Source organism: Balaenoptera borealis (genome assembly GCF_965194805.1).
Source record: "Balaenoptera borealis genome assembly, chromosome: 15".
Lineage (NCBI taxonomy): Eukaryota > Metazoa > Chordata > Mammalia > Artiodactyla > Balaenopteridae > Balaenoptera > Balaenoptera borealis.
Genome location: NC_138871.1, coordinates 22,932,915 through 22,960,257, shown reverse-complemented (window position 1 = coordinate 22,960,257; position 27,343 = coordinate 22,932,915). Strand labels below are relative to the sequence as shown.

Here is a 27,343-nt window from a genome sequence, read left to right as displayed (position 1 = left end):
TTGCACGTTTGCTATTTAGGTTTCACGCTTTCTTCCTTGATTTCCAAATCGCCACAGCGTCATAGAACTAAGCACAGCTTCCTGAGTTTCAGGAGTTCGTATGTGCATCAACACTGAAAAACACTGAGCCTATCTTATCACATAATGGCGACATTTAATAACATCAGTGCTTGGCTAGTCACTCTGTTGAACACCAGGACCAAAAGGAAGAGTACTAAGTCTTCCGGTAATGGGAAAAATGTATCTTAGTAAGCCCTGTACTTGTACATCTTTCTTAGTTGAGTAAAGAGGCTGTGATTTGGCAAAGGAGCTTCAGTAAACTGTCAAGGTAACCCAAGTTCGCCTTGCTTGAAATGGCATCCTTATTGCATAATGAGATAACCATATAGGAGCTCTGAAAACATGTCCCTGGGACCAGTATAAACAGCCAGTGAAGCATGGTATGAAGACTAGTAACAGCAGGAGGTACTCTCAATGTGTTAATAAGCATATATGCTCTCAACATTCAGGAAGAGATTCCTACTGAGGCTCTCCTGCTCGGTGATCACCGGCTCAGTGTCCTAACTACTAATAACACAGAACATTCCAAAGTTATGATTATCAAATTCTTATTAAATATTTGCATAAGATACAAAATAATCTTGTGTAGCACTAGTTTTTTTCTGATATATTTAACACAGTTGGTTTTGCAAATTTGGGGGATAAACAAGCAGAGAAACAGCAGACTATTATTTCCCCCCTATCCCAACCTGTTCAAATTTCTCACTGACTCTTTTTTTCTCCCCAACCTCCGTTAACTTCAGAAAACCTGCAAAGTTGCAATCTATTGGCACTTATGCTGCATTTCCAAGTCATAGCATGTTAAAGGACTTCTTTCCTCTGTCAACAGTAGATTTATTATTTCTTAGTGGTGAGGGGAAAAAAAAGTACCTTGTGCTGCAGTTTCTTTATTAATCTTAAATATTCATGTTTTTAACCAAGAGGCAATCAGCCAAATCCCTAATTTAAAAAACAAAACAACAACAAAAAAAACTTCTCCTTTTACTCAGTTAAGATTTTTTTTTTTTTTTTTTAATTTGAAACCTGATCTTGCTCTCTGTCCTCTTGCCAGCTACAGACTCATTGAAATACATTCCAGCTCTCCCAGACAGGAAAAAGCGGTGGGGGGGTGGGGAGACAGTCACACTTGAAAAAATAAGACTGGCAAATGACTGCTGGAAATTTGGAAGCTGTGTTCAGGGTGCATCTTCAAAGATAAAACAAGCCCTTGTGCGACCTCTGATAAAGTAATGACCCCACCCCTACACACACGCAGTAAAGTGTTAACAATCTTCCTGACAGCAACCAGAAATACAAGCATGGTTAATATTATCAAGAAATAGAAGGAAACAACATTTATCTCACGCTCAATTCCCAAGCCAGGATACGCATTCGGAAGAGACAGTCTGAAAGATATTTCTCCAGTCTGTTTAAGTCCATGTTATGCATTTACAGTTTAAAAGAACGAGAAAAAGGAAAATGATCTAAAAATATAATAGCAACTATAGTGAGTCAACTGGCAAACTCCGAGGCTGCCGCTTTTTGCCTGTTTTCCCGTCTTTTATCAGCTAATGCCACGACTGAGAATACGAAGCCAAGAGCATCAGCTTTACTAAGAAGGAAACAACAAAAGTTCACTTACCCATCCTTTGTCATCCAAAACGGTTCCCCCCTCTCTCAGCTTTCTTCTTGTTTGGTCTCACGTGTTGAAACCACCACCACCTTCATGATACAGTGCGGCTGTCATTCACACCATTCTGATCCCACATGTGAGCTAGTAGCCCCATACAAACTTCCCCAGAGGGGACAGACAAAAAAATATATATATACATATAGGAAAAAAAAAATCAGCACGTATTGGGATGGGGGGCAGGGAGAAGGAAGCAGTTGGGGGGTGGGGGAGGGCCTCTAGGCTCTGAGCATCATTGTGTAATTCACCAGAGACCCATCAGCAGTAATTGGCAATCTGTGCAAAAGAGCTACAGCCCATCTCGAAGGTAACCAACTTCTCTGTAAAGAGAGAGGAAAAAAAAGAAAAAGAAAAAGAGAATCTTCAGAATACCTGGCATTCCTTATTGTGCTGGCTTTTGCCATTCCCAGATAAAGCAAATCATCCTCTGGATTTTCAGTTCTTCAAGCAAGTAGGCCTCCTGTGCTGTATGAGACCCCAGTTTAAAAGCTATGCAGGGTAGGTTTATCCATTTAGCTGGTCAGGTTTAAAGTGTTTTGTAGCTGTGCTGAGAGGCAGGCCTTGTCTAATTCTGAAGGCTTTCCAGAGACTGATGTTCCTCAGAGCTTGTTGGTGCTAATGCTTGAGTTTGTGATACACTGAGTGCCCTCCGCTGGAGAAAACAGATTGCACATTAAAGACGGGAACAAGTGAGCCTGTCAGTGGTGTGCAGCCTTCCCTCTCTCAGAAAGGGAAATTAAAGGCACAGGATCACTTTTTTTTCTCCGATAATACATGTTATGAAAGGTTTATGCCAAAGAGTTCCATTCAGTGATTTCAAATATTAAGTAAAATACTGCATCTCTAAATATTATTCAATTGGTAGTTTTTAAAGTTTCCTTGACCTGATTTTTTTCTACATATATCACAGGGGATATGTGTTTTTTAACAACAGAAATAATTTCAGTTTTATTTTTGTTGATGTTGGTTTGTTTTATTTACAGATTTTTAAGCAAACCACAAAGAGAAGCAGTCTTTTTTTTAGTAGAATTATGTTTATTTTCATTCAATAACTTCGTTCAGCCTGTTCAGTGTCCATATTTCCATTACTCTCTTGATGGGTCATATGGATAGAGTGCTCAACAGGAATAAACAGCCCAAACTGAACTTCATTAGCCGTATATGCAGAATTCTAATGCAAAAGGCCAGGAATTAATAGAGGCCTTTCCCTTGAGAATAAAGTCATACTCAAGGAAAAATATCACTTTTAAAGATAGTTACATTAAAAAAATTTACTTCTAACTTTTAAATTCCCAACTTTTGATAATAAAATATATTCTGCAATTTTGCACATTTATTGAGGAGTCTAGATCATTACTTTCAAAAGTGCACATTTGTGGCCTAAAACAGTCATCTTTAAATACTATATTACCAAATGTGCAGGTAACTAAGAGAGACAATGTTAGATAAGAGAATTCCTGCTTGACATCCTTATTGCTGGATGCACTGTCTTTAAAACTCATTTACATTTTAATGCAAGGTTTTTCCTATGCAAGTCAGTTATCATAATGGGCAATTCCAGAAAAACAGAAGCATGTGAGTTCTACATCATTGTTGTATTTCTCTAATTTTTGCAGAATATCCTCAGAATTAGAAGGGATAAAATGATATAATACCCAAAATATGTTTTTTTTTTTTTTTTAAATAACACACTTTCCTTAACTTGTACTAAGCTTTGAAGAAAATAGTATAACTCATTACCTCCATTTTGTTTCTCTTCTTATTTATTCCATAATCTTCTGGGAGATAAAATTTTTTTGGAACAATCTGGAATAACGACCCAATACAATACAGAGAGAGACTGCTAGATAAGTGTGCTAACCTAATTTAGCAGGTGTGGGAAGTATAACTGAATTTTACATAATCATCTAGGATTGCTGTGGATCATTGGAAATGGATATTTTTAGAAATAGTCATTGATTTTAGATTGTCTTCCAAAATATTAATAAGGAAGGGGGGTTTATCATATGAATAATATATATTATTTAACTCAGATTTATGAGTAAGCAATATCAGGCAATTTCTTAATTACGAGGATTTCTCAAGGAACAAATAAATCCTTTTCTCATTAACTGATACCTAAATTTCTACTTTAGAAAGTATACCTTTGGTTTAAGATTTAATACTTATTAAATGAAAATGAACACCAAAAGAGATTAATGAAAAGTATATACCTTTCTAAGGAAATTAACATAAATGATACACATATAATTTGTTTATAGTATTGTGGTTTACATAGAAATAAAAACCCCACCTAAATATTCAATGATAGAGGATTAGTTCAGGAAAGTTAATATATTCATGAACTAGAACACATACTGCCATTGAAATTAAAATGGTTTGTATTTGCTGAGAGGGAATGAGGAGCACAATGTATAAAGCAAGAATAGGAGGGGCAGAGAACACAGGTACTAGAGAATAATGATAGGGAGTCTATTTCTGTACATATTTTTATTTGCATGGGCACAAAATAAAGCAGATTTTCCTGGGAAATTAATTTTGGGTGTACTTCATTTCATTGTTTATGATTTTTTCATTTATTTGTATTTTCTATTTTTTTTAATATAATGAATATGTGGTACCTGAGATGTGTATATATGTATGTGTATGTTTGAATGAAAGACATGAGAACAGTTTTGATAGTAGATTGGAAAAATCTCATGATGTTACCCACATTTATGGTGTAATAACCAGCTAAAATTCAAATTTTGTTTGAAGTACTAAGATCTAATATATGTGTATTCCAAAGGAAATACTAGACCATACACAGAATTTATAAAGAATCTTTTGTCAAAAATCAGTTACAGTTCTCCTGAACACACTGTGAGGACATTAAAGGGTAGAGAGATCTGAGAGTAACAAAGGATATTGTGTGGAAGATTTATTTGGAAAGAGCTGTCCCTGTATTACCACATGTGCATGTGCATAAGACACACACTCATAAACACACACACACACATACACACACACATCCCCTCACCCAAAAGAAGGTGGAGGGGATGTCAGCTCCTCAGCTTAATTGTAGTGCAAGGGGCTTCTTCAGGCAACTTGAAGAGCTTGCTATGTCTTTCCCACACTGAGCCCAGAACTATAGAATGGAATCTGGCTCCTGTCTGAGAAATCCAGAAGATAAAAAATGGGTTTGCCAGAGCAAAGAAGAGTTAAGTTAGTGTTGGGATTGGCTTTCACTTTCAGAGTTTGTCTAGATAAAAATATGTATAGGTGTTTTCCATGAAAGAGAGGTGGGTTATGAGACAGAGAGAGAGAGGGAGAGAGTTCAAGCCATTTTAAATCCTGGTGATACCCCCCAAAAGAATGAATCTGTGTAAGTGCATTATCCAAACAACACACAGATAAACAAAAAACAAATAGAAACCAATCAAGTTTGGAAAGGTACCAGACATATGGAGAAAAAAAATGTGTCATCCTTGTCATGGGAATAATAGCCTCTTAATAAGGCTATTAAGGATCTATCAATGTGTCCGTGAGAAAGATAAATATTTTTGACTTCTGCTAGGCCCAGAGATCAAAAAACCTTTTTACAATTGTACCAGTCAACCAAAAAGTTTCCTGGGAAGGTCAGAAACGGCAATAAGTAAGTGTGGGAGAAGGTGAGCAAGGATGAGAGAAGCTGACTTCACTTCCTCGTTTTTCCTAGGTAGCAGATGGCCCATCTGCAACTCGTCCTCCAGGGGAATGGGGGGGAGTATGCTTAAGATTTATATGAAATAAGAGGTATTAATTAATATGATAGACAATATTTTCATTTACTAAATTGAGACATTAAAACTAAGGATATAATAGGAATTTTTGTTACTTCAAAGAGAATTCAGTAACCTCACTTTGATAATTTTAAATTGACCATGGTAGGAGTATTTACACAAAGGAAATCAGCAAAAGCTAAAATTTAAGGCATGATCTATTGTTTTGTTGAGTGTCTAGTCTTAAGAAATTGATGGAGGAAATATTAGTATTAAAGATTAATCTTAAAAGTGCACTGTATCTGTAGCCATTTAATTACAAATAGCACAAAAATTGAGACATATCCTTCCAATATTTGAAAACTATTAGCTGATTGAGCAAAGAAATCACTCATGACATTGCCAAGTGAAATGCCAACATATGTCTATATTATTTCACTTTTGTCTTACTCATTAATGTATCAGAAGTATTCATGTTGGACACATGTCCCCCCCCGACACACACACACACACACACACACACACACACACACATTGAAAATGTTTAGAAATAATTTACTCATCAAGACACATTTTAATTATGTACATAATTCAATTTCAACCTGAAGAGGAACCTTGAATCACCTTTTTCAAAATGAATGAACTCTTCTCCTTTTTCAGTTTACTCATTATAATTTAATAGTACCTCATTTCTGATAGTAGTGATAATTACTTACTTGCTAAAAATTTAAAGAAAAATAACATCTTATTATATGTGTTCAGCTGAATTTAGGAATCTTAAGGTCCATACTTAAATCCTTTAATCTTAGTGTGTAAATTATGATAATATTCACATTATTAATATAGACACAGCAAAAATTGTACTAAAATACAGATACATAAAAATGGACTATTTCTGTCTTATTTTATTAACCAGTGAACTAACATATCAAAAGAGAAAAATATATTGATAATCTACTGTAGGATATTAATGAGTAAATAATGATAATGTAAAACATGATAAAATGGGGGTTGAGGTGTGTGGAAATTGGACATTAAGCCAATAAAAACTAAAATGAGAATATAATTTATAATTATGATAAATGTTAGTAAATGATAAAGTATGTTATGAAGCAGAATAATGGGTGATAATTTGCATTGGAGAATTGGGAAAGGAATCTTTAAAAATAATCTTTTAACGGGCTTTCAAGTAAAATACTCTCATACATTTGTGGAATAAATAAATTATCATAGTTTAGACTAAATGAATGAGAGGTGTGAACTAGGCAAAAATTAAGGACAACAGAGAAGAACACAACAGAGAAAACAATAAGAAAATAGTTTGGGAAGAGGTAAATGCTTGTCTTTGTTTGACTAAATAATAGGAAAAAACAAGCAGACAATAGAAACAGACTCACAGATAATTCAACAGTAGAGTTACCAGACACAGACTTAAAAATAATTATCATTACTATCTTAAAAAAATAGATCACAAGATGGGGGATTTCAGCAGCTCAATGAAATTTGTAAACAAGAATCAAATCAAAATTAGAAAACTAAAAACAGAATGAAAGTTATTGAAATTAATAACTCTATAGATATATTTAAATGGAAATTGGGCAGAACAGAATGGAAGATTACATAGAGAACTAGATAAAACAATAGAATGGGAAATTTAGTTTAGGGACTTTCAAATATATATATATATATATATTTTCACCATCACCCATAGAAAATAATATATTTTACTGAATTAAAAATGCCTTTCATAAAGCAATATTTCTCTGATATATTTTATTTTTTTAATTTTTGCTATATAATATACTGATAGTGTACTTAATTGACTTCTCTGTATATGGTTTAAACAACATTGACATGAACATACAAACATATAAACTAAAGTTAAGGTAAGTTTAGTAGCCTTTTCAAAATTTCATAAATAGTTAACATTAGAGCTTTGAACAGAACTCAGTGCAGGTGCTATGACATTGTGTTTTTTACATAACATGAGCATTTTGTCTGTTATAGGAGTAGTGGCAACATTCATTGGAAGTTCCATTACCAAGGCGTAACTTTGGCTCAATTAATTATTATTGTTTGTTTGTCTCCAAAGTCCGTTGTTTTTATACAATTTGAGGTGATATAAGAAACCACACCAGAAGAGCTGACAAATTCTTGTACGAAAATGCACAACTTAGCTTCAATGAAAATTTTAAGAAAATGAAAACAATACATCAAGACTTTGTTTCCATAGGATATTTAAACTGCTTACACTATAGATGGGGTAACAAGATATCAGAAATTCAGAAAGTCAGATGGGAAAAAATATAAAATATATATCCCTACTAGGAAAAGAAATAAAAGTTAAGTCACATACAGACTATCAGATATTATATTTTAAATTATATTTGTACATGTTTTTATGTATGTTGTAAAACCTGTATCTATAGTATAAATTGGAATAATTATTTTTTCATATACTTAGCTGTATCAAGATCCATAGAAACAAAAGTTACTAGCCTTTAACCTAATCTTTCCATTCTAAGATGTCTTAAAATAATAGAATACAATATTCAAACATATGCATTGCAATATTATTAGAAAGAAAAGAAAAAAGTCACAAAATAAACTTTAAAAAAAGAGAATATTTTATTGAACATGACACATTAATCAATAAAATATTTGTACTCAATAAATATGAAAGTAATTTTTATGATTAAAGTGAAATGGTATTCATCTTACTGATTACAACCATGCAAAAAAATCTACACTAAGACCCAAAAAAGAGTGAAGGTAACACAGGAAAAAAAAAAAAATTGATGAATTTATAACTTTTTGATAATTTCTCTATGGCTATAATTCTCTTCCTGCAATACATATGAATCAGAAGGATAGAAGATGGCTCCAGATGGGTGTTGATTTCACCCTAAATTATGACAAGTTAATTTCAGATATCAGTCAAGTTTCTGACTTTATTATTGAAAGATCTGGGATACTTTATAAATGATTTTAAGCTGTCTTTCCTGACTACAAAATCACATGCAATCAGACATCCATTGCAGGATACTGACTGGTTAGAATAGGTATTTTACACTCTAACAACCTTTTGTATCTGAACCATGCTGATAAATCTCTTTACCCTTTGCATCTCATATTTATCTTCTATAACGAAGGGGATTATAACATAAATTTGGAAAGCAGAGACATTTTTAAAGTTAAGTAAATAATGATAGCAAAACATTTAAAGACCTATAAAATGTTTAGCTCTGCTATGATATTTCCAGTAGAATTCATGTCTATATAGCTGATAAAAATTATATTAAGTACTAGTGTTTATTATTTTCTGCACATTGTCCTGACATACCTAGCAATTAAATTTTGGTAATTTTCATCATATTGCTGTTGTTGATTTGGTTTTGGCCTTCTACAAAGTGTGTTTTATCATATCTTCCATAAACAAATTTTTATAATCATGCATGAGACAGTTATATTCATTGTCATCAAGACAGTGTGCTTATATTTGTGTATGGTCCTCTGTGAAGTACTACACAGACACTTTTGAATGAAATAGCTCATCCAGATATTTTATATCAATTACTTTATGAAGCTTTAAAAGACACCACCAATCAATATTATTTTTCTTTCTGCCACACTGGTACATTTTTTCAAATGAAAGCAAATCAGTATATTAGCAAGAACATGATTATTGAAGTAAAAAAAAATTGCATTCCAATGCAGCACTAGTAGCTGTTTCTCTATGTATTGAGTACTTTTTGAGTATGTACTGTATCAGTGAGCAAAAAAAGAACTCTGTGTAGCTGGATTAAAAAAAAAAATAAGTTAAGTTATCAGTAAGTTAAGCAGTCCTACTCTAGTCCCTTATCTGTAAAATGGAAATAATAGGATAATAGTATATAATTGCTAAGGATGTTTTGAGTATTAAGTGTATATATCTCCATATCATTATCCATATATTGGTAGGTATAGCAATATATTTGTATTTAATTAATGCATGTTAAGTGTTTTCCCTGATAGATTTAATGATATTCAACTGAGCCTGTGTGTATATATTTTGTATTTTTCACTATCAATTATTTTCTTGAAAGAGAAAATAGGCTTTGTACTTCTTTTTTTTATTGACTGTCATTGCCAGTACATTAATAGAACTGCTCAAGTCTTCACTCAAACATATCTTATTGCACTGGCAATAACACCATGAGGGCCTGTGTTATGGTCCAGATTCAACTATAAGCCAGCAAAGTAACCTTAGTAGTATTATAATTTTGCTAAATAATTTTTTTCCCATCAACTCTAAGAAAGGCATCAGATTTCTTTAGGTGCTAACAGTCTCTGATTAATTGCATAATAACTATATTAAAGCAAACAAATAATAGGTTATAAATATTAGGAAAATACAAGGGAATATTTGGTCATCTTGCTTCCTTGCAAACTCTGACAACATTAGATCTATCCTGGACTATTCTACAGCCCCTAAAATGTCCTCCATCCATATCATGTATTACATAAAATAAAAAGAAAATGTCTGAGAATAACTTCTTAGTTAATTAGGTAAGATATTAAACTGCCACCTGCCCAGATAAAAGTCTTCTATAAATCAATTTATGACTTCACAAGTTAACCCTTTATTTCTAAACAAAGAAAATCTTGAAACTGAAAAAAATGTTTTAAGTATATCCCAAATGTAACTTCTCCTTATTTGTAGCCGTATAGAGCTCAATTGGGAGAAAAAATGTAAAAGTTGAGTTTATATGTAACAGTTTGCAGCAAATTCAGAGTTAGTATTGCATTTATTCAGGGAAGTAAGATATATGTTTATGCTACAAGGTCCCCAAATGACCCTGAGGCACTCTCATCTAAAGCAGGAGTCATGAAGTTAATAGTGACAATAGCAATAGAACAGAATGAACATGCTTCAGCAGCTTAGAATAGATTTCTCTCCATTCTGTAGGTGTATAAGTAAGGAGGCATCAGGAACTAAGATGTTTATCAGTGCAATTCCTATACCCTCTGGGTTTAATGATTGACACATAATTAGAATGTAAAGAAAAAGTATCTAAATAGTACTCTGAAACACGTCCCTCAGAAAATACTCTGTACTAGGAACACTGATTTCTCATGTATATGTGAGTATGCACACACACACACAGACACACTGTTTTTTGCATGTTTTTACTTCCAAATTACTGCCCATGAAAATATAGTTGTATTTAAAACAATTTTCCAATAGAAAATTCTCACATCGTATTTATAATTGGCCATTACAGTAATGAAAAAACTCCAAAGGAAACTGAATGTCACTAGAAATTAACAGAGGAAAATGCAAGGGTCTGCCACATTTTGGCAGGAGTCTAGGTTTCTGGTGTTATCCAGATACCAGTTATGAAAATATGACTTTGGACTAGTTATTTAAAAACTCAAGACCTTGGTTTTCACATCTGTATATAGTCTTATAAATTTTAATATATTTAATACAGGTAATGGCAAAAATGAATAGGTATTAATAGGTTAAAACATGTGGACCTGGAAACTTCTACAGGCTAGCTAAAGCATATTTACAGGGGATCATGAAATGAATTTAAATTTAAAAGAGAGTTTTTATTTCAGGAGGTGGTGCTTCTCAATTATAGTGGAAGCAAACAGACTCACCCCTCTGAGGAGGTAAGTACCTAACTTCAGCATGAGACAAAAAGAGACATGAGACATGAGAGATGTAAGAGCTTGTTTCAGAGGACAAATGGGCTGGGGAGACAGAGTATGCTCTATACCTCAACACAGAGGCTGGAACCCCAAAGATGCCTTGTTCCATCCATTCAGATGTGTGACCCTAGGGTTCAACTGAAGTACAGCTGGCAGAGGAGGGGTACAGAAAGTCAGCCTTCATCACCCTGTGATAAACTCCATAGTCATACATCAGAGTTGATAGCAATCACCGTAATGAAAACAACAATTAACATCTATGTAACCCTTAGAGTTGTACCCACACCCTCAGCCTCTGGGCTGGCTCATTGCAAGCTGTTCTAGACCAGTTGCTCCTGAGAATGTCAGGAATTGTAAATCCCCACAGTCTTGGAAGTAGTCTTAGTCCTAACCAGGTTTGACTTTTACTCTAAACTAAAGTTGTACGGACAGTGACTAATCTGCAGAGCTAAATTAGGCAACAAACTCACTCTGAGCCAAGAAAAGTGTGGGAGCTGTAATCTCTGGACGTCTCCCTTCTGATAACACGTTTGTGTGGGCTGAGATGTCCTGCAAGGGAATGATGGAGAATACCAAACTACTTTGAAGAATGGCTGACTACATTTCTAGGTCCTTCAAAGAATAGTATCATTCAAATAAAAACTGAACTGACTGATGGAGATCATACTGATGGAAGGCTGGTGGGCTAAGGGCAACTGGAATTTTCATCATACATTTGTTTTTAACCAACGAATTGACCTAAAGGAAATATTAGAACACCTAGAAGAAATTTCTCTTTTTGCTCTCAAGTTCTATAATTCTCTCTCCAGCCACATATTTTACAAATGCAATTCACTGACTACAAGATGGACTAGGAAAGGTAAGAATATGTTATTCCATGATGAATCATTTATGTCTTGCTTAGCCTTGTGGCATTAGAAATGGGAGTACAAATAAATATGATATATATCCAATTTCTAGGAATTTCTGGCTTTCTGAGGGAAATAATGTCCATATTTTAAGAGATAGACTAAAATAATACTTAAATAATGCTTAAAAACTTACAGGTATTAAAGTAATTAAACAAGGAGGTGGCTCTGATGCCTTAAGAGCCTGTGTAAGCAAACTGAAACTAAGCCAGAATCAATGCAGTCAAATTCGAGAATATGAAACTTAGGAAGAATCAGTCACAAACAGCCAACCAGCTTTCCCAAATAATGCAGCCTTAAACTTGTAGCCAATCAAACAATTTCCTCGTTTTGCTTCCATGTCTTCCTTGTAAAAATATCTCCCCTATCTCCTGCCAATGGGGTACTCCTAACAACTCCTGGTTTGGTGTTGCCTGATTTGAATTGATGTATGTGCAAATAAGCTCTTGAAATTTTTAATGTGCCTCAGTTTATTTTTTAACACAATGCATGACAAAGACGTATGATGAAACTAAGTACTGAAAGTGTAGAATATGAATGTGGAGAATTACTCCTGTGACCCATGCAGCTTTTGACAGAGAACAAATTTGTAAGGCTGGAAGCCATTTGTCTGTTAATAGAAGTGTCAGCAAAATTCTTGTAATTCGAGTCTTCTTAGGCTGTATAACAATTCAATCCTTACTTACACTATACTTTTAGGTCAAACTGTGAGTTAATCATGGCACTGAGAACATCTATGAACTTTAATTTGTCAAATTCTTATCCAATATTAACTTGTAATTTGAGTAATGAGGTTTTTGCATCATACTGCTTTTCATATCCGTATAGACACAATAATGTGACTATATATTGCATGATGTATAAAGACATGTATATTATTATAACTCTACAAAAACATGGATATTATTTAAATAACTCAGATCGTGCACTGACTGTAATTTTCAAAGCCCGACAACTATGAGAAGATTGCTGAATTAAGCAATATTTGGTGTCTTAATGTCATAGCTGTTTTTCGTAGACATAACCAATATGTAAAATCCATGCATAAATCTTAGAGTAAAGGAGTCTTGCATAATAAAGAGATACTATGTTCGATATGTCCATTGCAACACAAAATTGTATATTATCAGGATTCAGTTTTTACTTTTTAATACCTGCACACTCATGGCATTATTTCTACTTGCATGATTTAGCAAACTGTTCCTTGGAGAAAATGTTGGAGCTAATGAAGCTTATTTTATTATTGATTTGTGACTTGTGGTTGATTGACTTCTTAACTTAGTAAGTGACTTGACTAAAGGTGACACTTAAACACTCTTTCTTGAAATAGCCTTCACCAGTGATGTCAAAAGTGCTGGAGCTACTTTCTAAGGAAATGCTAGGTTCCGTGTTCAGGGGTAGGTTTTTTCTGCATGGCGACTAATATGTTTGTACAAGGCTTCTCAAGGACAGCACTGTCAGCATTTTGGACCAGATAATTCTTTTTCTGGGGGCTGTTCTGTGCATTGTAGGATAGTTAGCAGCATCTCTGGTCTCTAATCATTAGATTTTGATAACAAATTCCCACCCTAATTGTTATAATCTCAAATGTCATCAGATATTACTAAATATCCCCTAGGACCAAAATACACTCTCTCCCCGATTGAGAACTGCTTCTCAAGTAGAAGAGGAAGGTGAAGGAAATTCAGAGATCACAAATCAAGGGTAGAGTCTAAGCAGAGGAATTTTTCTAGAAAGGTCTTTGAAGCACAGAAAACACCATTTAATATAGATTAAATTGAAGAATTAAAATCAATATATTTCATTATGTTAAAATTATTAGACAAATTGATTATTAATGTACACATTTTTAAAAGTCAATCAGCTTCAAGACCAAAATAATTTACATATCCATATAATTTAAGATCATCGGAATTCCCAAATTAAGAAAATGAAATATTTGAAGGCACTGCTGTCTTTTGACAGATTCTTTTGTTCTGAAAATATTAGGCCCTGAAATTCTATCTTCTAGAATTTTCAAAATGGAACATAGTAATAATTTTGTTTTTGAAAAAGACTGACGTTTTTAGAATGAGGTATTTCTTATATCACCTTATCAATGATAACATTCTCTAATTATTAATCATTTTAAACTCAAGGCTAATTGAGAAAAAAAATTATCTTAAATAAGAGAGACATTATTTGGCTATCTCAAACACATGTAAATATAATATAAAAGATGGGTAGACAGTAAGTTAGCTTTTAGAATATTCTACTCTGTTTTTTGAAACTTGGAAATCACAATTATTACAAATAAATTAGAATTATAGTAATTTTATTAATATAACTTTTAATTAACATTATCCTCAGATAATAATGATATTAAGAAGACTTGAATTTACTAGCACCAGCTCCAATTCTTTCCTTAGACAGTACAAATTATCATTATATTAAAGATCAGCCTAGAGTTAGTTAATTGTGGCTAGAGTGCCATAAAAATAATTCAAACGGCGATTCTTAATAAATTTAGACTCTATAATTTGTGTCAGCCTCAGAACAATTCAACAGACTAAGAAGTCGCTTGTCCTTATTCTTAATGCTATTAAGAAAGAAACTTATGAGATATGCAATATTCAATGACTACATTAACATGTGCTCATTTATACTTTGGAGTAGACAATTAAACTTCTGGCATTCCCGCAGCCAAGATGTGTCAATTCTTAAATCAAGACCAGATTTACTAAATGTGTCTGTAATGTATCACAGACCCTCTTGCAAGCTTCACACTGTTTTCCTGTGGTGGTTATGCCTTAATTTCTATAAATAAAACTGTTTTGAAAAACAACAGATATTACAACCACATCAAGCAATTCAAGGGATTTCACAGACAAACTATTCACACACAGCCTATGAATTTTCTGGCTTGAGGCACTGACAAATAGTCACATTCACCCTGTGTGAAGCTAACCCTAAGGCTGCATGTACAGACATACTCAAGTTGAAATTGGCAGGTGGAAAATAATATATTATGTCAGCTAGCTCTCTACAGGAAAATGTTGCCTGCTAAAACTTTTTATTCTCAGTGGCTTTTATGTTCTTGAAAGCTTAGTTTTAGGCTTTTATGTAAAAGTAAAAGTGAGTTAAAAACAAGTCGTCTCTAGAAAAATGGGAAACTCCAGTCTGCCTAACAGGTACTACTGTTGAGGCTGTATCAGGCACTTCTTTGTGAATGTTATGGCTGCAGTTATGGCTAAAATATACACATATAATGTTTATTTCACCATTTATTATTTGTTTTGGTAAGAGCTGTCTCCAGGTGGCTAACTAGAGGGAATCTGATCCAGAGTCTAGAAGCTCAAGGAAGACTATCTTAATTTCACACAGACAGAGAAACCCTAAAGGGGAAAAGGCTGAGAAAGGCAAAGACCAACCTGGATCATTTTGAGGATGCCTCCCATGAAGCATTTCAGACTGAGCAACTGAGTGTTTGGACCTGGACTGGTAAGGATTTTTGTTTTCCGACAGACTGTCCTGAAGGTCTCAAGCTTGAGGCCATCAGCATCCTAATGGAATCAACATCTGGTGCAGATATTGCAATATAAAGGAAAGAACTCTAGGGAGTAAGTGGCTGGACTCAGAGAGAAGACAACTAGAGAATGGAAGTTACTCTCAGTTGATGACCTGAGTTGGTCTCTGCATGGTGATGGTTATTTTATGTTTAAAAGCTCATTTACCAAGTTTGGTCAACGTCATATATTAAATCAGACACCTTTCACCACATTGATTATCAATTCTACTGATATCCTATAATAACATTGCCTCTTTTATTTTTATAGCATTGAACTTTTAATATCAAGTAATAGATACTCAATAAATATGATTTTAAAAATTTAAAAATATATATTTTGTAAAGTATTTTCTCCTAGAGATAACCACTATTAAGGTCTTTAGTAGAAATTCGAATCACATTATGATTAAACATAAGTAGACAAACATGCCTATATAATTTTCAAAACTGCTAAATTGTAAGGCTTCCTCCAAGGCATATTTTTACTGTGAAACATATAAATACATATACATATCCACAGATATTTTTCTGAAGGGTTTCTTTAACAGAAAATACCAAAATCTATATAAAGGAATTAAATGATCTGGTTTTAAATTTTAAAGTGAATTTGTGTTTTTCAATACCTCTATTCTACTTCTGATTTTTTTTCATTTTAGTAATCAAAAATTACAGAACGATGATGAATAACTATGAGTAAGCATGCAAAAATTGCGTCTATATCTCTTCATTAAGTTTGATATTAGTCAGTAGAATTAAATAGCTTAAATTTATAATGTTTAGTGATTATACTGTTTATAGATTGCTAAGGAATTTCCAAAGCTTTTAAGTTTCATTAGGTCCCATTTGTTTATTTGTTTATTTTTGTTTTAATTTCCATTTCTCTAGGAGCTGGGTCAAAAAGGATCTTGCTGCGATTTATGTCATAGAGTGTTCTGCCTATGTTTTCCTCTAAGAGTTTGATAGTCTCTGGCTTTACACTTAGGTCTTTAATCCATTTTGAGTTTATTTTTGTGCATGGTGTCAGGGAATGTTCTAATTTCATACTTTTACATGTACCTGTCCAATTTTCCCAGCACCACTTATTGAAGAGGCTGTCTTTTCTCCACTGTATATGCTTGCCTCCTTTATCAAAGATAAGGTGACCATATGTGCGTGGGTTTATCTCTGGGCTTTCTATCCTGTTCCATTGATCTATATTTCTGTTTTTATGCCAATACCAAACTGTCTTGATTACTGTAGCTTTGTAATATAGTCTGAAGTCACGGATCCTGATTCCTACAGCTCCATTTTTCGTTCTCAAGATTGCTTTGGCTATTCGGGGTCTTTTGTGTTTCCATACGAATTGTGAAATTTTTTGTTCTAGTTCTGTGAAAAATGCCTGTGGTAGTTTGATAGAGATTGCATTGAATCTGTAGATTGCTTTGGGTAGTAGAGTCATTTTCACAATGTTGATTCTTCCAATCCAAGAGCATGGTATATCTCTCCATCTACTTGTACCATCTTTAATTTCTTTCATCAGTGTCTTATAATTTTTTGCATACAGGTCTTTTGTCTCCTTAGGTAGGTTTATTCCTAGATATTTTATTCTTTTTGTTGCAATGGTAAACGGGAGTGTTTTCTTAATTTCACTTTCAGATTTTTCATCATTAGTATATAGGAATGCAAGAGATTTCTGTGCATTAATTTTGTATCCTTCTACTTTACCAAATTCATTGATTAGCTCTAGTAGATTTCTGGTGGCAGTTTTAGGATTCTCTATGTATAGTATCATGTCATCTGCAAAGAGTGGCATCTTTACTTCTTTTCCAATTTGGATTCCTTTTATTTCTTTTTCTTCTCTGATTGCTGTGGCTAAAACTTCCAAAACTATGTTGAATAATAGTGGTGAGAGTGGGCAACCTTGTCTTGTTCCTGATCTTAGTGGAAATGGTTTCAGTTTTTCACCATTGAGGACAATGTTGGCTGTGGGTTTGTCATATATGGCCTTTATTATGTTGAGGAAAGTTCCCTCTATGCCTACTTTCTGCAAGGCTTTTATCATAAATGGGTGTTGACTTTTGTCGAAAGCTTTCTCTGCATCTATTGAGATGATCATATGGTTTTTCTCCTTCAATTTGTTAATATGATGTATCATGTTGATTGATTTGCGTATATTGAAGAATCCTTGCATTCCTGGAATAAACCCCACTTGATCATGGTGTATAATCCTTTTAATGTGCTGTTGGATTGTGGTTGCTAGTATTTTGTTGAGGATTTTTGCATCTATGTTCATCAGTGATATTGGCCTGTAGTTTTCTTTCTTTGTGACATCTTTGTCTGGTTTTGGTATTAGGGTGATGGTGGCCTCGTAGAATGATTTGGAGAGTGTTCCTCCCTCTGCAATATTTTGGAAGAGTTTGAGAAGGATAGGTGTTAGCTCTTCTCTAAATGTTTGATAGAATTCTCCAGTGAAGCCATCTGGTCCTGGGCTTCTGTTTGTTGGAAGATTTTTAATCATAGTTTCAATTTCAGTGCTTGTGATTGGTCTGTTCATATTTTCTATTTCTTCCTGGTTCAGTCTCAGTAGGTTGTGCATTTCTAAGAATCTGTCCATTTCTTCCAAGTTGTCCATTTTATTGGCATAGAGTTGCTTGTAGTAATCTCTTATGATCGTTTGTATTTCTGCAGTGTCAGTGGTTACTTCTCCTTTTTCATTTTTAATTCTTTTGATTTGAGTCTTCTCCCTTTTTCTCTTGATGAGTCTGGCTAATGGTTTATCAATTTTGTTTATCTTCTCAAAGAACCAGCTTTTAGTTTCATTGATTTTTGCTATTGTTGCCTTCATTTCTTTTTCATTTATTTCTGATCTGATCTTTATGATTTCTTTCCTTCTGTTAGCTTTGGGGTTTTTTTGCTCTTCTTTCTCTAATTGCTTTAGTTGCAAGGTTAGGTTGTTTATTCAAGATGTTTCCTGTTTCTTGATGTAGGCTTGTATTGCTATAAACTTCCCTCTTAGAACTGCTTTTGCTGCATCCCATAGGTTTTGGGTCGTCGTGTCTCCATTGTCATTTGTTTCTAGGTATTTTTTGATTTCCCCTTTGATTTCGTCAGTGATCACTTCGTTATTAAGTAGTGTATTGTGTAGCCCCCATGTGTTTGTATTTTTTACAGATCTTTTCCTGTAATTGATATCTAGTCTCATAGCATTGTGGTTGGAAAAGATACTTGATACGATTTCAATTTTCTTAAATTTACCAAGGCTTGATTTGTGACCCAAGATATGATCTATCCTGGAGAATGTTCAAGGATCACTTGAGAAGAATGTGTATTCTGTTGTTTTTGGATGGAATGTCCTATAAATATCAACTAAGTCCATCTTGTTTAATGTATCATTTAAAGCTTGTGTTTCCTTATTTATTTTCATTTTGGATGATCTGTCCATTGGTGCAAGTGGGGTGTTAAAGTCCACTACTATGATTGTGTTGCTGTCGATTTCCCCTTTTATGGCTGTTAGTATTTGCCTTATGTATTGAGGTGCTCCTATGTTGGGTGCATAAATATTTACAATTGTTATACCTTCCTCTTGGATCGATCCCTTGATCATTATATAGTGTCTTTCTTTGTCTCTTGTAATAGTCTTTATTTTAAAGTCTATTTTGTCTGATATGAGAATTGCTACTCCAGCTTTCTTTTGATTTCCATTTGCATGGAATATTTTTTTCCATCCCCTCAATTTCAGTCTGTATGTGTCTCTAGGTCTGAAGTGGGTCTCTTGTAGACAGCATATATATGGGTCTTGTTTTTGTATCCATTCAGCCAGTCTGTGTCTTTTCATGGGAGCATTTAATCCATTTACATTTAAGGTAATTATTGATATGTATGTTCCTATTCCCATTTTCTTAAATGTTTTGGGTTTGATATTGTAGGTGTTTTCCTTCTCTTGTGTTTCTTGCCTAGAGAAGTTCCTTTAGGATTTGTTGTAAAGCTGGTTTGGTGGTGCTGAACTCTCTCAGCTTTTGCTTGTCTGTAAAGGTTTTAATTTCTCCATCAGATCTGAATGAGATCCTTGCTGGGTAGAGTAACCTTGGTTGTAGGTTTTTCTCCTTCATGACTTTAAGTATATCCTGCCACTCCCTTCTGGCTTGCAGAGTTTCTGCTGAAAGATCAGCTGTTAACCTTATGGGGATTCCCTTGTGTGTTATTTGTTGTTTTTCCCTCGCTGCTTTTAATATGTTTTCTTTATATTTAATTTTTGATAGTTTGATTAATATGTGTCTTGGCATGTTTCTCCTTGGGTTTATCCTGTATGGGACTCTCTGTGCTTCCAGGACTTGATTAACTATTTCCTTTCCCATATTAGGGAAGTTTTCAACTATAATCTCTTCAAATATTTTCTCAGTCCCTTTCTTTTTCTCTTCTTCTTCTGGGACCCCTATAATTCGAATGTTGGTGTCTTTAATGTTGTCCCAGAGGTCTCTGAGACTGTCCTCAGTTCTTTTCATTCTTTTTTCTTTATTCTGCTCTGCAGTAGTTATTTCCACTATTTTATCTTCCAGGTCACTTATCCGTTCTTCTGCCTCAGTTATTCTGCTATTGATCCCGTCTAGAGTATTTTTAATTTCATTTATTGTGCTTTTCATCGTTGCTTGGTTCCTCTTTAGTTCTTCTACATCCTTGTTAAATGTTTCTTGCATTTTGTCAATTCTATTTCCAAGATTTTGGATCATTTTTACTATCATTATTCTGAATTATTTTTCAGGTAGACTGCCTATTTCCTCTTCATTTGTTAGGTCTTGTGTGTTTTGACCCTGCTCCTTCATCTGCTGTGTGTTTTTTTGTCTTCTCAGTTTGCGTATCTTACTATGTTTGGGGTCTCCTTTTCACAGGCTGCAGGTTCGTAGTTCCCGTTGTTTTTGGTATCTGTCCCCAGTGGCTAAGTTTGGTTCAGTGGGTTGTGTAGGCTTCCTGGTGGAGGGGACTAGTGCCTGTGTTCTGGTGGATGAGGTTCGATCTTGTCTTTCTGGGGGCACGTCCATGTCTGGTGGTGTGTTTTTGGGTGTCTGTGGCCTTATTATGATTTTAGGCAGCCTCTCTGCTAATGGATGGGTTGTGTTCCTGTCTTGCTAGTTGTTTGGCATATGGTGTCCAGCACTGTAGCTTGCTGGTCGTTGAGTGAAGCTGGGTCTTGATGTTGAGATGGAGATGTCTGAGAGATTTTTGCTGTTTGGTATTACGTGGAGCTGGGAGGTCTCTTGTGGACCTATGTCCTGAGGTTGGCTCTCCCACCTCAGAGGCACAGCCCTGATGCCTGGCTGGAGCACCAAGAGCTTTTCATCCACACAGCTCAGAATATAAAGGAGAAAAAAATAGAAAGAAAGAAAGAAAGAGGATAAAATATAATAAAATAAAGCTATTATAATAAAAAATAAGAAAAAAAATTAAGAGGAAATGTATTCAGAAAATTTTTTTTTAATTTTTAAAAATAGATTTATTAATTTTTTATAATAAAAAATAAGAAAAAAAATTAAGAAAAAAATTTATTAAGAAAAAAATTTTAATTTTTTAAAATAAAAAATATGATAAAACTTATTAAATTTTTTTTTAATTTCTAAGAATAGAAAATAAGGAAAAAATTATTAAGAAAACATTTATTAGGAAAAAAAAATTTTTAAGTAAAAAAAAAAAAAACCAAAAAAAACCCAAAAAAAAAACGGATGGACCTAACCCTAGGACTAATGGTGAAAGCAAATCTCTACAGACAAAGTCTCACTCAGAAGCATACACATATACACTCACAAAAAAAGGAAAAGGGGAAAAATTAATATATCCTGCTCCCAAAGTCCACCTCTTGAATTTGGGATGATTCGTTGTCTATTCAGTTATTCAACAGATGCAGGCACATCAGTTTGTTTGTGGTGCTTTAATCCGCTGCTTCTGAGGCTGCTGGGAGAGATTTCCCTTTCTCTTCTTTGTTCGTACAGCTCCCGGGGTTCAGCTTTGGATTTGGACCCGCCTCTGCATGTAGGTCGCCTGAGGGCGTCCGTTCCCTGCCCAGACAGAACGGGGTTAAAGGAGCAGCTGCTTCAGGGGCTCTGGCTCACTCAGGCCGGGGGGAGGGAGGGGTACGGATGCGGAACAAGCCTGCAGAGGCAGAGGCTGGCATGACGTTGCAGCAGCCTGAGGCGTGCCGTGCATTCTCCCGGGGAAGTTGTCCCCGGATCACGGGAGCCTGGCCGTGGCGGGCTGCACTGGCTCCCGGGACGGGCGGTGTGGAGAGTGACCTGTGCTCGCACACAGGCTTCTTGGTGGCGGCAGCAGCAGCCTTAGCGTCTCCTGCCCGTCTCTGGGGTCCACGCTGATAACCGCGGCTCACGCCTGCCTCTGGGGTCCGCACTGATAGCCGTGGCTCGCGCCTGTCTCTGGAGTTCATTTAGGCGGAGCTCTGAATCCCCTCTCCTTGCGTGCCGCGAAACAGACGCAAGAAAAAGTCTCTTGCCTCTTTGGCGGCTGCAGACTTTTTCCCGGACTCCCTCCCGGCTAGCACCAAAGCCCGAGCCTCAGCTCCCAGCCCCCGCCCGCCCCGGCGGGTGAGCAGACAAGCCTCTCGGGCTGGTGAGTGCTACTCAGCACCGATCCTCCATGCAGGAATCTCTCCGCTTTGCACTCCGCACCCCTGTGGCTGCACTCTCTTCCGTGGTGCCGAAGCTTCCCCCCTCTGCCACCTGCAGTCTCTGCCCGTGAAGGGGCTTCCTAGTGTGTGGAAACCTTTCCTCCTTCACAGCTCCCTCCCACTGGTGCAGGTCCCGTCCCTATTCTTTTGCCTCTGTTATTTCTTTTTTCTTTTGCCCTACCCAAGTACGTGGGGATTTTCTTGCCTTTTGGGAGGTCTGAGGTCTTCTGCCAGCATTCAGTGGGTGTTCTGTAGGAGCAGTTCCACGTGTAGATGTATTTCTACTGTATCTGTGGGAAGGAAGGTGATCTCCACGTCTTACTCTTCCGCCATCTTGCCCCTACCCCTGTCCTTTCTTTTTTTTAATCACTGTTATTCTTTTTATTATTATTTAATTTTACATTCATATATATATTTCCGGAATTCGTGTGAGGGTAGCATACTAAATGAATCTTTGCATGGCAATGAATCTGTTAGGTGTTTGTAAAAGAATCATGGTTTAGCTGATTTAAATTTCTTCAGTCACAATCTTTTAAACTCAAATTCTAAATCCCTCTTTCATTGCTTTCCTGCATGCAGAGAAATTTGAGTCCAACTAGAGGTTTTTTTTCACTTTATAGATGGTATGTCTTTTCTGCATGAATGTTTGTATGATTTTATTCTATCAATTTTCATCAATATTTCTTTTTTTTTTTTTAAAGAAATTCACGTTCTTTTATTTATTTATTTATTTATTTATGACTGTGTTGAGTCTTCGTTTCTGTGCGAGGGCTTTCCCCAGTTGCGGCAAGTGGGGACCACTCTTCATCGCGGTGTGCGGGCCTCTCACCATCACGGCCTCTCTTGTTGTGGAGCACAGGCTCCAGACGTGCAGGCTCAGTAATTGTGGCTCACGGGCCCAGTTGCTCCGTGGCATGTGGGATCTTCCCAGACCAGGGCTCGAACCCGTGTCCCCTGCATTGGCAGGCAGACTCTCAACCACTGCGCCACCAGGGAAGCCCCAATATTTCTTAAAATAAAATTTTAAGCACATGTTCCATATCTCGAACTTATAGAAACACTTAAAATGTAATAAAATTAATATATAATATTTACAGCTACACATATAATAGGCAAAAGGGAAAGAACATAGCCAGTTGACAAAGATTATAGTGTTGGATAGCTAATATCCAGTGACAACAGGAGTTTAGAAAAAATACACTTAAATCTTAACAGTGTAATTATTTCAGAATATCTGGAAATATGTATAAACATGCATCCTTTTACATGCAGCAATTCTTTTCTAGGTCTTTATTGCAAGTAAATAATTAACTAATGAAACAAAGTTACATAGATTTTATAGTTCTTAAGGTTTCAATCATAATTATCAAGTAATTATGCCATATATATCTATAGAAATTATGCTTTATAAACCAATAAAATAAAATATTGAATACAGAAATAAAACCACATATATATGGTCAAGTTATTTTTGACAAGTGTAACAAGACTGTTCTATGTGAAAAGGATAGAACAGTTTTCAACAAACTTTGTTGAGAAACTGAATAGGCAATGCAAATTAATGAATCTGCAACCTTACCTAATATCATATAAAAAATTAACTCAAAATGGATCAAAGACCTAAACATAAGACCTAAAATTTTAAAACTTTTAAGGAAAAACATAGGGGAAAATATTCATGACATTGGGTTTTACAAAGATTTTTAAAATATGACATCAAAAGCATAAGAAGAAAAGGAAAAGTAGATAATTGAATTACATCAAAATTTAAAACTTCTGTAAATAAAAGAACATAATTAATAGAGTGAGAAGGCAACCTATGGAATAAGAGAAAATATTTGCATATCATATATTTGATAAAAGGTTAATAAACAGAATATATAAAGAACTGCTACAAATGTACCTCAACAGAATAAAGGCCATATATGAGAAAAGTTAAAAACTTTTCTTCTAGATCAGGAACAAGACAAGGATGCCCACTCACCCCACTTTTGTTCAACATAGTACTGGAAGTCCAAGCAACAACATTAGGGAAAAATAAATAAATAAAAGGCATCCAAATTAGAAAGAAAAAGTAAAATTATCTCTATTTGCAGATGAAATGAGCTGATATATAGAAAACCTGAAAGACTCTACCCCAAAATTGTTAGCCTAAAAAATGAATTATGTAAAGTTGCATGATACAAAATTGAGATACAAAAATCAGTGGTGTTTTTATACACTAACAACAAACTATCTGAAAGAAATATTAAGAATGAAGTTGCATTTTCAATAGCATCAAAGTCAATAAAATACCTAGGAATAAATTTAACTAGAGAGATGGAAGACCTGTACACTAACAACTAGAAGATATTGATAAAAGAAAGTGAAGAAGACACGAATGAAAAGATATCCAAAGTTCTTGGTTAGAAGAAATAACAATTTTAAAAGCCCATACTATTCAAAGAGTTCTACAGACTCAGTGCAATCCCTATCACAATTTCAGTGACATTTCTCAGAGAAATAAAACAAACAACCCTGAAATTTGTATAGAACCACAGAATATGCCGAATATTCAAAGCAATCTTCTGAAAGAAGAACAAAGTGGAGGTATCACACTCCCTGTTTTCAAACTATATTACAGAGAAATAGCAATCAAAAAGTATGGTATGAGGAATTCCCTGGTGGCGCAATCATTAAGAATTCACCTGCTAATTCAGGGGACATGGGTTCGGGCCCTGGTCCGGGAAGATCCCACATGCCGTGGAGCAACTAAGCCTGTGCACCACAACTACTGAGCCTGAGCTCTAGAGCCCGCGAGCCACAACTACTGAGCCCATGTGCCACAATTACTGAAGCTCATGTGCCTAGAGCCTGTACTCTGCAACAAAGAGAAGCCACACCAATGAGAAGCCCATGCACCACAACAAAAAGTCGCCCCTGCTTGCCACAACTAGAGAAAGCCCACACGCGGCTATGAAGACCCAAAGCAGCCAAAAATAAATAAATTTTTTAAAAACAGTATGGTATGGTACAGTAATAATAACAGGCACATAGAACAGGGGAATAGAATACTCCAGAAAGAAAATCACAAATATAAGATCAACTAATTTTTTGACAAGCATCCAAGAACACATGATGGTTAAAGGAGAGTCTCTTCAATAAATGGTGTTGGGAAAACTGGATATCTACTTGCAAAAGAATGAAATTGGACTCCTATCTTACACCACTCACAAAAATTAACTTGAGATGGATTAAAAACTTGAGTGTAAGACCTGAAACCATAAAACTTTTAGAAGAAAACATAGAGTCAACAATCTCACTACTGGGCAAATACCCAGAGAAAACCATAATTCAAAAAGACACATGCACCCCAATGCTCATTGTAGCACTATTTACAATAGCCAGGGTATGGAAGCAACCTAAATGTCCATCAACAGAGGAATGGATAAAGAAGATGTGGTACATATATACAATGGGATATTATTCAGCCATAAAAAGGAACAAAACTTGGTCATTTGTATAGACATGGATGGACCTAGAGACTGTCATACAGAGTAAAGTAAGTCAGAAAGAGAAAAACAAATATCGTATATTAACATGTATATGTGGAATCTGAAAAAATTGGTATAGACGATCTTATTTACAAAGCAGAAATAGAGACACAGATGTAAAGAACAAACATATGGATACCAAGGGGGAAAAGGGGGAGTAGGATGAATTGGGAGATTGGGATTGACATATATACACTACTGACACTATGCATAAAGTAGATAACTAATGAGAACCTACTGCATAGCACAGGGAACTCTACTCAGTGCTCTGTTGTGACCTAAATGAGAAGGAAGTCCAAAAAAGAGAGGATATATGTATATTATACATATAGCTGATTCACTTTTCTGTACATTATAAACTAACTCAATATTGTAAAGCAACTATACTCCAATAAAAAAAAAAAAATTTCACTAGAAAAACTCCTTGATATTGATCTTAGTAATTATTTCTTGGATAAGATACAAAAGAACAGGAGACAAAAGCTAAAATAAACACATGGGACTACTTCAAACTAAAGAGCTTTGCATAACAAAGGTAATGATCAATAAATTGAAAAGGCAACCTACAGAATGGGAATAAATATTTGCAAACCATATATCTGATAAGGAGATAATATTCAAAATATATAAAGAACCATACAACTCAATAGGTAAAAACCCAAATAATACAGTTAAAAAATGGGCAAAGGACTTGAGTAGACATTATTTTTAAAAGAGACTTACAAGTGGCCAACGGGTACATGAAAAATGCTTAACATCACTAATCATCAGGTAAATGCAAATCAAAGCCACAATAAGATATTACCTCACATCTTTTAAGATGGCTATTATCAGGAAGACAAAATAGAGTAAGTGTTGGCAAGGATGTAGAGAAAAGGGAACCATTATACACTGTTGGTGGGAACTTAAATTGGTATAGCTATTATGGAAAACAGTATGGTGGTTCCTCAAAAATTAAAAATACGACTAGTAATTAATAGGCAACAAAAGATCTTTTTTTATTTTAAATGATTTTTCATTGAAGTATAGTTGATTTACAGTGTTGTGTTAGTTTCTGGTGTACAGCAAAGGGATTCAATTATAGATATATATCTTCTTTTTTATATTTCATATTATTTTCTATTATGATTTGTTATGAGATATTGAATACAGTTCCCTGTACTATACAGTAGGACCTTGTTGTTTATTTTATATATAGTAGTTTATATCTGCTTATCCCAAACTCTTAATTTATCCCTCCCCTCAACTTTTCCTCTTTGGTACCCATAAGTTTGTATTCTATGTCTGTGAGTCTGTTTTTTAAATAAGTTCATTTGTATCATATTTAGATTCTATGTATAAATGATATCATATGATATTTTGACTTTGACTTACTTCACTTAGTTTGATAATCTCTAGGTCCATCCATGTTACTTCAAATAGCATTATTTCATTCTTGTGTGTGTGTGTGTGTATGTATGTATGTATATATATATATATATATATATATATATATATATACCACATCTTCTTTATCCATTCATATGTTGAGGGACATTTA

General features: G+C 34.8%; 1 protein-coding gene across 3 annotated transcripts in view; it reads right to left on the bottom strand.

Annotated features, from left to right (window-relative positions):
• LRRTM4 (leucine rich repeat transmembrane neuronal 4) overlaps nucleotides 1-16,844 on the bottom strand; it is a 428,974-nt gene extending 412,130 nt beyond the window's left edge. For all 3 annotated transcript variants that reach the window (XM_082356989.1, XM_082356991.1, XM_082356990.1), the window contains exon 1: nucleotides 1,682-16,844. In XM_082356989.1, the coding sequence (XP_082213115.1) occupies nucleotides 1,682-1,685 (4 nt within the window). In that variant the 5' untranslated portion in view covers nucleotides 1,686-16,844. The remainder of the gene's footprint in view (nucleotides 1-1,681) is intronic.
• Nucleotides 16,845-27,343: the final 10,499 nt, after the last annotated feature.